We start from the raw sequence: 11,783 nt of genomic DNA on the forward strand, positions 1-11,783 counted from the left end.
GTTTAAATATAACAATTGATCAAATTCAAAACATTATCACACAACACTAACAAATGGTTTCTTTTTTACTTTTTATTTACAGAGGATTTGTATGTCTGGCTTAACACAGAAACCTTTATATTGACAAGTCCTGCAATTTAAAGCACATATTGATATGACAACCATTATGATTTCAAGACATAATATACTGACTTTAACTTGTTGAAATCTTTAGTACACACAAACGCACGCACACAAAAACAAGTATACTCTGTCCATTTCTAACAGATTACTGGAATGATTTCACAAGCAACTACTGTATAAAGATACAATGTAAAAAACTCTTACTTCAAAAATGTTTAAATTAATTTCCATTTAAAAGAAATGCAAAAATAAAAATAAAAACCCACAAACAGGCATTGTCGACACTGAAGAGGATATTATTGTATTCATATCTGCTTGCAACCGGACATATTTATTTTTTCCACTCCCAATGTCTAATTGGAAGATGGTGAACATCTATTGCACATTTCTAAATACAGATACACATAAGTACAAAGTCACATGCCCTTGATCTGGTCTCATTTCATTGGGAGGGAATCAAAGAAATGAGACTGCGAGGACAAATCCTACATTTCAATAAATACCTACATCCAACACATTACATTTATAACATGACATTTACAATATATAATAAAAGATTTGTCTTAAAGGAAGAACATTTTCAGTGGGAATGCTTGTCTTTTTAGTTGTTTTTTTTTGCAACGGGGGTATAATTGTAATAGTTTCAGCATTTGTCCGTTTTATTATTAGAAATATTATTGTGCTGCTGGTCGGATGGTGGCTTGGACTGATGCTTTTATGCTTCAGGTTCGTAGTCCTGGCTCTCCTGGGAAAAGAAGATCAAACTTAGAGACTGGAATGTCACATCTGCTGCACACAGTAGCTCCAGGTGTAAGACTCTAATTAAAACTTAATTAAAGCTTAAATTCAACTTAAATCTGTTTAAGGACTCTATATATGACAGAGGGCGTCTGGGAGCACATGATAGGTGTCTGCTGAAGTCAATGATGTCACTCCTTCACATTGAGCTCCTCTGCTGGTTCGGTTTCTCTCCAGCCTGCAGAGGGCAGCACAAGCCTACAGTAGCTTCAAGGACGTGTCGTGAGCACATTCCCAGCATCCTTGTAACCCTGCACATCCCTTCTCATTTCGCATGATCATAAAAAATAAAAATATAAAAAAATACATAACACAACCTTCCTGGAGGCTATACTTTTTCTGTGCAACAGGTCATCTGATGTATGCACAAAACCAAGTGTGATGTAACTGGGATGGATTTTTATTTTCAAATACACCCTGTAGCACTGAGACTCCATATTTACAGCAATGCAGGGAGACCCTGACATTACCCACAAATCATGGAGGCAGAGCGCGTCATCACCACACCCATTCAGTCTGAGCTTGCACATCTCTAGTGTAGCAAAGGATGGGGGAGGGGAATGAGATGTGGAGTAGGAAAGAGAGATGGAGGAAATAGATGATGGAAGCTACAGCATCTGAGAAATACCCTTTTAATTTTCATTTAATTTCCTTGAGGGATTAATACAATAATCCACTGAGGGAGGCTGTATGTGGGAATTAAAAGAAAAACTGACCAAATGCACTGAACAAATTATTAGCGATCATGTAAAATCTCACACTGAACCTTTCTCCAACTAAAGCTGCAGCTTTTAAAATTCACTAAAAATAGAACAGCAACAACGTTCAAATCATTATACAGCACACACCACATTATGTACACAACTGTCCTTTCAGCATGATATGCATTGTGTTTCTTAAACTAGTATAGCTACTTCAAAGGTTTTTAAAGCAATGGGTTCTGCACAGTTTGTCTCGCCCCTGATAGCCAAATTCCAAAAATAACCATCTGTGTCAGACACACATCCTTCTTACACACACACACACACACACACAAATGCCCAGTGTAGGTAGGTGGTGCTATATTCATTGCACTTGTTATATGGCAGTTGGCTTGTGTAGCCCTCTGTTTTCATTTGCAGAGAAAAGGAGAATTACCTTAACATAAGCTGAAGTGTTTGTGTGGGACAGAAGTAAAGGGCAAGTGCCACTGAAATGCAATACAGCTAAAATGTTTAACCATACAGAGCTGCTGAATAGTGATGAGCCTCCAGCTATACTGCAAGTGAACAGAGCAATCCCTGACTGCCGTCCACAGCAGACTTTATGGAAAACATAGAAAAACATATTAACAATAAGATCATATAGTTGAAAACACAGAGCCGTGAGACACTGTATGTGGCTTGTGTCGTGTAGGCTGATTACCTGCTGGGACTCATATGTCTCCCCTTCTGGTTCCAGCATTGCCTCTCCCTGACCCTCCATGGCCTCCTGACCATACTCCTCAGGCTGCAAAGAGAGAAGAAGACAGGAAGATGAAGACAGGAATCCACTAAAATAGAAGCACCTTTACACATTTGGAGTCATTGGAAGTTTTTTAAACCTGTTTCTCAAATTGCAACTCTATACCCTATTCAACAGAGCATGGGAAAAAACTACCTATGCAATTCTTTTTGTACAACACAAACAAAATATGATCCCCTTCTTATGCTAAAAATATATAAACGATAGAAAGTAATGTCAATATGCATATAAGTGATAGAAATCTGGAAGAAGTTTGAGTCAAGGTGTGAAAATTGAGCAAGGACAAAAATTGCTGAATTAGAATTAAAAGTGCAGTGAAATGGCCTTGTGGGTTTTTACCCAGACTGCCTCAATAGACAGCAGTGTTGCTTTGTCTGCTACTTCAGTTTCAACAAATAGCTCAGCATCAATAAATTGATTACTTTGAACTTTGAAATTTTCTGCTAATTAGAAAACGCTAGCATACTTAACTGTGCAGTAGTTTTACTGCAGGTAATGCAAAAACCGGAGAACTTTAAATACAGATAAAATACAACTAAATAAATGTGTTGTTGTTTCTTGATATGATAAAACAGACAGCAGTCCATCATTGCTGCTCCTGCTACTATGTGCAAGCCCTGAAAACAAAGCTAGTGGGTCACCACACCTTTATTTTTAAACCCAGCACTAATCAAGTCAATTAGGTCAGAGAAGAACAGACCATAATCCCTTGTGCTGTATCAAGCTGGTGGTATCACTGTAAGCCCACTGACACGATTAGCATGGCCTTAAGAGCTGCACAATGGGAAACCACCACACACCTAATCTTTGCCCAAAGAAAAAATGAACAGGAAAAATGTTTGGGATTATGGTGTAACAGAAAGGAAAGATAAGTTGTGTGCCTGATTGGTCACATGGTTGGGACAAGCAGTTTTACTTGTATCTTTTTGAAAGAATCACTTATGTTAAGTTACATTTTTAGTTACAAGGGTGAGTAACGCGCGCACGGCCTCCCTTAAAAATATCCGCAGCAGCTGTGTAGTGGACGTGTAGCCTAGCACAATCTGAAACTGACGCAAAAGTATTACCCATCTAATAACAAGGTTAAGATTTTAACAGCCTGTTGTCGGGGTTGTTGAAATGAGTCATTTTATCACTCAGTTGGTGCCTTTGAGAGAGTATTAGAGCAGGCTGTCAGATTTACTAGATTAGCCAGTCAGTGGAGAGGGTCCAACTCTGAGGGATGAAGGCTTAGGACACGATGCCGACCTCCTTGTTTTGCTGACACTCTGACTTAGCTAGACGAAATATCAACATACTGATGTATGAACTTCAGAGCAAAACAGTCAGTAGGCTACTATAACACTGATTTATGTTTGTTAATAATAGTTGAGACTTTTCCACCTCTCTTTTGGCATCTCCAAGATCCCAGTGATGTGAGTGGAGACTGTGAACTTAGCAGAGGTCATCAAGGGAGCAGGGTACAATAATGGAAAAGCCTTGTGTTCCATAGAGCTAATAGTCCCAGTGTGAGATTGTCCAGGTCATTTAAAGGCAACAGAAGATTCAAACAGACTAAAGTTGTATGACACAGTGAAGGCAGCATTATAAATATTGCAGCAGACTGTGGGGACCAGCCATTCCTCAAGAACAATTAGCCCACTCAAATAAAACAGTGTAAAACAAGGATTCAATACATTTACTTATAACAAAGTTTAACTGCAATAAAAGCAGTCAATCAGAAGAAGCGTATTTATTTTTAAATAATATATAAAATAGATGAAATACAGACCAACTCAATTTGTGAAAAGGCCTGTTTTTTTTCTCATCTCAATCTGGCTCTGCTACAACCACGATCCTGCCCACGCTTTAATGAACTCAACTAACACAAAGTTGCCAACCAAGACTTGGATCTGAAACAGAAGTTTTGTTTTTCTTTTGTTCTCAGGCATGTGTGCAAGTTGTTGTAAGTTAGTTCTATTGTTGCACTGTATGTAGGCAGTTTTTCTAGTCATTTTGTTTAATGTGTGTAACTAAATGGACACCCCACACACATTTTACCTATAATGTCTATTTTACTTTTCATAAGGAAAAAAAAATCTCTGTCATCTTTGTAGCTCTGGTTGAAGATGTCTGAGAAAGTCTTTGAAAATAACCCCGATAATGTCACAGGTTACTTAAGTGCATGTCAAATATACATAGAGCACAATGTGTATAATATAAAACATTAGTAGAGTTAATCAAATGTGCTAGTTGGGTGTTGATGGTGACTGTAATAGCATACATACATTGATGTCTGAGGGAAATTCGTCCTTTTTCCCCAGGCCGGTGGCAGCAACGATGTTGCCCATTGCTCCAGTGGTCCTCTCAGCCACTGCAGAGTCATACACACATGACCACACACATGTAACAGTATCACCACAGATTCAGCAGACAGATTAAAAGCATGCATATGATCTTAGTTCTCTTTTACTTTCCAATTGGTCAATGCACATAATGACCACTTTCACTTACCCGCTGCAACACATAAACTCTCTCCCATTATCATAATGAATTTGCCATTTTCCCCTCAGCAGTTAATGTATTGTCACTTGAATCTAAGCTTTTCACTTTTACAGTAATGATGTTAAGGTTTGACTAAAACTCACCTGTGCCCACACTGTCTTTGGCCTTGTTACCTGTGATAAAAAAAGAAGCATGTTCCTTTGAAAATCAAGTTCCATTTGACATTTTGCATTTTTAACAGTAGTTTTCTTTTGTGTGGGCTACTGTGTGTTCATACAGGCACTTCACAGAAATGATCCACTACTACAATTCATTCAGAGTGAAATGTACCACAGGTTCAGTTCATGCAGTCTGAATGTCAGGCAGCTGTGTAGCTGGTTAAAATGCACCACTTCACAGCTTTATTACCATTGCGATTCACTAGACACTGCTACTACTGTAGGCTGACATGACCAGAGGCTCTATTCATTTAAAGACACATCATTGCAGTCTCCTGTTCATAACTGTTCAAATGATGTGTGAAATAAAACTGCAACTAGTGTAGAGCCACCACATATATACTGCTTTTAACCAAAACCACTGTATTGTTCAATTCTCTGACCACTGGCAGAGCTCATCCATCCCCAGTGTACTATCTGTCAAATCTACTGTTTCCATTCTGATCTCTCAAGCCTTGTCATCCTCCCTACTGTGCAACAGTCATACGCCTTATTGGTCCTTGAGGGCATTTAAAAGCCAAGAGGAGAGACTAAATGTTGAAGGAGTACAGAACCATCTCCAGGAAAAGGCACACCTCAAAGCAAAATGTACATCCAAGGGATGCATCCATTCAAGTGTCCGTTTTGGTGTAGTGCAGCTGCTGCTCATCTAAATAACACATCTGGACTATACCAGCTGTAGATGTAATAGCCCAAAACAGTGAGACCATTGTTAACAAATGAGTATTGATTAGTTTAGGTTTAGATTTCTCTAGAAAAACAACTTTTTTTGAAATGGTCAGAACATTTTCCTTTAATGACAACAGAAATGTGTTTAAGGATTTTTGTAATATTATGTTTAGAGTGATATGCGTGTATATGTAAATTAAATAGAAATGTTTACATTTCAAAAAGAAATCTTATAAACCACCTAAAAATGTTACAGAGTTACTCTTTTTTTCCATAGAGTATTTCCATACTCAATTAATGTTCTCTTAGCAGGCACATACTATTTCTTATCCTTACTGACTTTTAAATAAGAACAAACATTAGCTGCACCAACACAAAATAGTTTGACATGAGATGCCTTGCATTAATATCTTTAATTATATCTTTAATTAATTACATATCTAAATATTTATAATTTACATACATCACATCATAGAAATGTTATAATTGAAATTACAATTTCAATATCACAGACATTTTGTAATGAAATTTCATGCTACAGCTGTGCTTTTGCAAAAACTGCTTAAAATGATGATCTGCCATAATAGTAGTATTTTGTATCACAAAAGGATTTGATTCTTTTAAACTAAAACTGCATAAATACTCCACCATTTTAATAATGGGGTACAGAGATGCTCTATGAATGAGATTGTTGTGACATAAAACAGTCAGCATCTACTAGGGTTTCTCTTTTCCGCCTCTCCTTCTTGCCTTACTCATGCTGACTGCTCAGCCCAGCTGGGTGGGCGGTCTGCAGCTGCAGCAACTGTCAAAAGACAGGCCTATCACAGCACTCTTACCCCTCCTCCAAAGGGGCCAAACTGTTTTTAGGGCATCACCACACTCAACAAGCAACACACAGAGGCTCAGAGATGTCACATACATGCTCTTTTCCCTTTCCGTGTACAAGAAATGAAAGGCAACACAATATGAAGAGGACAAAAATGAGCCTGCACATGTTGTGACAGCAACCTGACATGCTGATGAATGACAAGGTGCAAAATATGTGGTGATTCCATCTCATTGCAGACAAATGTGACAACACTCTCTTGGATTACTGGACATGTACACATAATGCACCCAAAACGCACCATCACCGAATTAGTGGTACGACCTGGTGACTATAGACCTACCAGCAGCAGTGTCACTGGATATTTGGGTATCTGATAACAGCTCAGCAGCTTACAAAATAAATTTTAAATTGCTGACAGGTTTAAGGGCCTCTATCCAGCTCTGGGCCCCCTGACCTATCACCTCCCATTGACAAGCTAAAGGGTATTGAACAAAGCCTATTGTGTATTAAATATAATATATAAAATCTCATTAAAGGCAAAGAAACAATCTGGCATATTTACATTCAAGTGATACATTCACGTAATGTTTGTTAAGATGCACTGTCCCCTTTAAATGAATAAATAAATGTTCATTATATTTATATAACTGTGTAGTATATGACATATTTACTGGTGTAACATTTATTCCAGAAATAGACTTGACCGACATAAAATTAATTAGGCAACTCTTAATGCATCTGAGACAAGATTATACTTTTACTGGCTCCCTAGGGGAAAACTCTGGTGTTACAACAACATATCAGAACAGATAAAAAGTAAAAAATACTAAAATAGAACAATAATAAAAAGAGAAGAAGAAAAATAAAGCTATGCAGATAGACAAACCATTATTTAGCTATTGGGTTAATGAATTTTTTTGGAGCAATGAAAATAGTGGAGTTAATAGTTAATAGTTAGTTATTTCTTAACTCAAACTTTAACTACTTCAAACCTCCCAGTCTTGAGGATTTTCTGCTTCTCTTCATTTCATGTAACTGTACATAGCCAATCTTTGGGCTTTGGATTGTTGGTGGAACAAAACATGTAATCTGAAGATGCCACGACTGACTCTTCGAAATTGGGAAAATCATTTTTTACAGCTTTTTTCATTTTATCTGATATTTTTATATATAAATATGAATCAAATATTGAAAACCTCTTTAGATTATAAATATTGAAAAAAATAATGGGCATACTAAAACTAAATTAGATACCACACAGTAGTTGTTGGCCTAAATGGTGATTGTATATTTTTGTTCTGAGTATTTGTTATTATGACATTAAAATAATGATTTGACACCAATAAAAACATTATGCATTGCTGCCCCAAAACACAGATGCTTAAATGAAGCAAAGCACTACCTCTGTGAGTGCAGCACAACAGAAACTGGAATATAACGATTTTTCTAATGTTTTAAACTCACATAGACAGGACAATGTTTCCACTCTTAGTTCCCAGCTGTGTATAAAACTTCTTTCAGGTGCCGATGCTTCTATGTCATATGGTTTAATTTTTACAGTGATCTAAAGCAGGGGATATAGACTGCACCAGTAAGTCTGAGGCACATACTCAGAACTCCACTTAAAACTCATGAGACAGAAGCACTAATCTGTGCAGATTTACACAGTGGTGCCTATTACAAATTAAGCTACATTAAAAAGCACAAAAGCAGAGCCTATCTAGCTAATTTATCTTCAGGAGGTGACTGAAGCCTGCGACTGTTTCAAATTGGCTGCCGTCCAATGCACGGACATGTGGCACGAGCTGCTCCTACCGTCCTGCTGCCCCACCCCCACTCCTGTTCCCATCTTCTGCCTGCCTCAAGTCACCAGCTCCCATAAGTATAATCACATCCTCCTATCACATCATCCATCCCATAAAAACTCCTTTTGCATTTCTTTCTAAACCACTTATAGTTGAGTAAATGATAGATTGTTTCGTTTTGATATGATGGGTAAAATAGCTGATTAATCATATACTGCATTAACCTGCATGTGAACAAAATGATCAGCCGATCGGCTACTGTATATTACACTTCCTTTGAATTTACCAAAGGAATGTTTGAGTTGTTGGTTCACACATTCAGTCGAGTAAAATACACCATGAAAGTGTATTATTGTCACCTGTAAAACGGTGTATAACAAGGTAAGAAAAATAAGCTATACATTTAGCCTGCAGTTTAATCATGTAAGACAAACTGGATTCTATATTTCGAGCCAATAAAATGTAGTATTGTGTAGTTAAGCCATTGTCGCTCTTGCACAGAGCAAAGACGTTACCGGTGTAAATGGGTTTGTGTATGATTTCCATGCAAACAGAGATTTATGATTATCTTACCTACAAACATCACTCCTTCTTTGGTCTTTTCAGCTGCAACAGCAACTCCCTCCTTGGTCTTCTCTGCAGCCACAGCCATCCCCTCTTTTGCTCTAGACAAACCTTTCATAAACACGTCCATCTTGGCCGAGCTTCTGTGGACCAGAGTACTGCAGGTTACCATCACTGCTGTGATTGTACCCACATGTGGGGTTTAAGTTATTTATAGTAAATAAGTTATGTTCAACATATTTTTTGTGTGTATTTCTACACAGATCTGGATTTCAGTCTAACACAAGTGCATACCTTATGGTAAAGAAGGGAGCACTGCCTCCTGTGGTGGACCCTGACAGATGCAGTTTAGCCATCAGGCTGTAGTAAAAGACTCGCGTTCACTCATGCATTTAACCCCATTTTTATACCCTCTAGAATGCATCAAATATTTAAAGGCAAAAAGATTTCAATGAAATGGTTAATTGTGGCGGCGCTCATTAATTATTGCTCGCCTGTAATGCTACTCTTCAGTGGCAGCGAGATGTTAGGACGGCGCCTGGGGGAAGCACAGGGCTTTTTTAAGGGACAGTACAGCATATTGTATTAGAATGTGTCATTTATTAAAAGACTACACACCGCTGGGGAAGCAAAGCACGATGCACTCCAAAGCTGCACGCATCGCGGCTTTAACGTAGAATTATGTGGATAAAAAGTGAGCTGGTCTGATCACATGCATAATAAACCATTCAAGGCTACAGTCGAATGCTTGCTCCTATTCTTGCTTTAGACACGAAACCTTCAGAGTCCCATCCTGGATGTTGCAGGTCAAGCCTTTCATTACTTTAGACACCAATTTCCGATGGCGCCCATTTCTCACGTTTGCGTCGGCGCCTGACTTAACATATTTGCATTTGCGTGATCTACCCAACTATTTACAACCCGAGTCAAAATGCGAAAACACCCCATTATGTAAAACCGTGCGTTCATGGTTTTTAGGTATTTTACACGAGGTGCAAGCCAGTGCCTTCCAATGACGACGCTCATGCATGGTGTTGACCTCTATCTGCTTAGAAATAACGACAAAAATGCATTGTAAGAGAAATTCAATGAAACCTTACCTACTACTAGCCTTTGACTTGTCCTTATGATTCAGTCACTCGGTCGAGTCAAACTATCGTCTAAATGAGTGATATCTTGAAATGATCACTAGGTGGGCCTTCCTCGGGCTGATCTCCACCAACAGGGACGGCCCCCTTCACAGTGCGGCTCAGACTATCACGTCCCCCCTCCTCCTCCTCCACCCCTCCCCTCACATCTCTCTCTCTCCCTCTACTATCACTGGCTCCCTCCACTATTGATCAGCCCCAGAAGTCAACTGGTGATGCAAAGGAAATTAGCTTACACTCCATCATCTTGTCTCATTTTTATTGCAGCAACGAAGCCCTAGATATAGCCGCAGTGTGACTATGTGAAAAAAATAAGAAATTAAATGATTTGGTAGTGGACAAGCAGTCCCACTACATTTAGTTAAGTAGGGTGCAATTATTAGACCGTTTTTGCATATTTTATGAAACAAAAATTAGAAAAAGAAAAGCGCTTAATACCATTCATCACTAACGTTTAGTGTGCAAAAAATAAACACTTATAACAGCAATGGCCAAAAATAAGTGTGACCTAAGGGTGATACCATTTGGTATGAGAGATAGGGGTGGGTTGATTCAGCATGGATTCGGCAGATTTAGTGGAAAAAAGTTATTCGGTGCTTTGAAAAAGATGCACAGTATTTCGAAATGATTGTTTTCAAAAATCTTTAAAAATAACAATTAGTTACTTGCTATTGATTATTACCATCTATTTTAAACACTAAATATTGAGAAAAGTAAGCAGGAAATTTCCGATCATCCTGGACTGTGGGGGACTGCCTCAACCAATCGGAGCAGAAGATGAACTCGGATCGATTTCCCAAAACCGACCACAAAATCGCATTAATACTGCTGTCGCTGGATATTATACGTTTTCCCACGTTTCACTGAGCCGATTTACACCCTAGACGAATGCTTAAGTACCACCCCTTCTTTTTTTACCCCCTTTCTGACGTGTGTGCAGTGACGTCACCCGCGATGAAGTGGGCGCGTGATTGCGAAATCGTCCTTCATCCCCTACCACCCCCTCCACATTGAGGAAATCCCAGTTAGCTACATCTCCTTGACTTGTCTCATCGTCTCAGTGAGCCTGAGTGCTCAGTATGTGGCTTTGGGGCAGCCTGGATATGGGCTTTAGTGCCAGGCCATGTGACTAGGTAAGGTAGTAAAGCTACTACCAAGTATTTCCAAAAAATTAAAAAAATATTTTTCAATATTTTTTTCAACGAGCATGAACTTGATGATCGTCCCCTCATCCGTTATATAGTGCTATTTGGGGGCCATCACACACTTATTTTCACACAGCTTTGAGCAACGAGTAAGCGTCATCCTCTTCTGAGCCCCAATGGAGACGCTGTCCCTGGTCCTGAACTGAAGCGGGTCTCTGTCCCTGGTGCTGAACTGCTTCAGTGGGTATCAGACAGAATAGGGTGGAATATCTTCTACTAACACACTGTAAGTTAACTTATTATACAGCTAATCCAGTTGTCTTTTAAAACCTGCTGTCTGCTCAGGGGTACATAAGAAAAATTCCTTTTCTTGGTTACTTCAGAGACAGCTTGTAATGGTGCGTAAGAGAGATCTGCCCTCTTGTGGCCTTCTGCGGTAACTACATGGTAACCCTTTTTTGCATTGACGACATCCTTTACTGGATATATATGTT

General features: G+C 38.8%; 1 protein-coding gene across 3 annotated transcripts; it reads right to left on the reverse strand.

Annotated features, from left to right (window-relative positions):
• Positions 1-54: 54 nt before the first annotated feature.
• sncb (synuclein, beta) lies at positions 55-10,257 on the reverse strand. Of its 3 annotated transcripts, none has more exons than XM_067519572.1 (6): positions 10,097-10,257; positions 9,006-9,139; positions 5,052-5,081; positions 4,692-4,777; positions 2,326-2,409; positions 55-865 (listed from the first exon to the last, which is right to left on the reverse strand). In XM_067519572.1, the coding sequence occupies exons 2-6, from the start codon at positions 9,124-9,126 to the stop codon at positions 839-841; spliced, it is 348 nt and encodes a 115-aa protein (XP_067375673.1). In that variant the 5' UTR covers positions 9,127-9,139; positions 10,097-10,257; the 3' UTR covers positions 55-838. The 3 variants fall into 3 exon arrangements, with proteins under 3 accessions (XP_067375673.1, XP_067375670.1, XP_067375671.1); XM_067519569.1 differs by having other exon boundaries at positions 55-868; XM_067519570.1 differs by having other exon boundaries at positions 55-868; positions 9,006-9,136; positions 10,097-10,254.
• Between the last annotated feature and the right edge of the window lie 1,526 nt (positions 10,258-11,783).

This window comes from Channa argus, chromosome 10 (assembly GCF_033026475.1).
Source record: "Channa argus isolate prfri chromosome 10, Channa argus male v1.0, whole genome shotgun sequence".
In the NCBI taxonomy this organism is placed as follows: domain Eukaryota; kingdom Metazoa; phylum Chordata; class Actinopteri; order Anabantiformes; family Channidae; genus Channa; species Channa argus.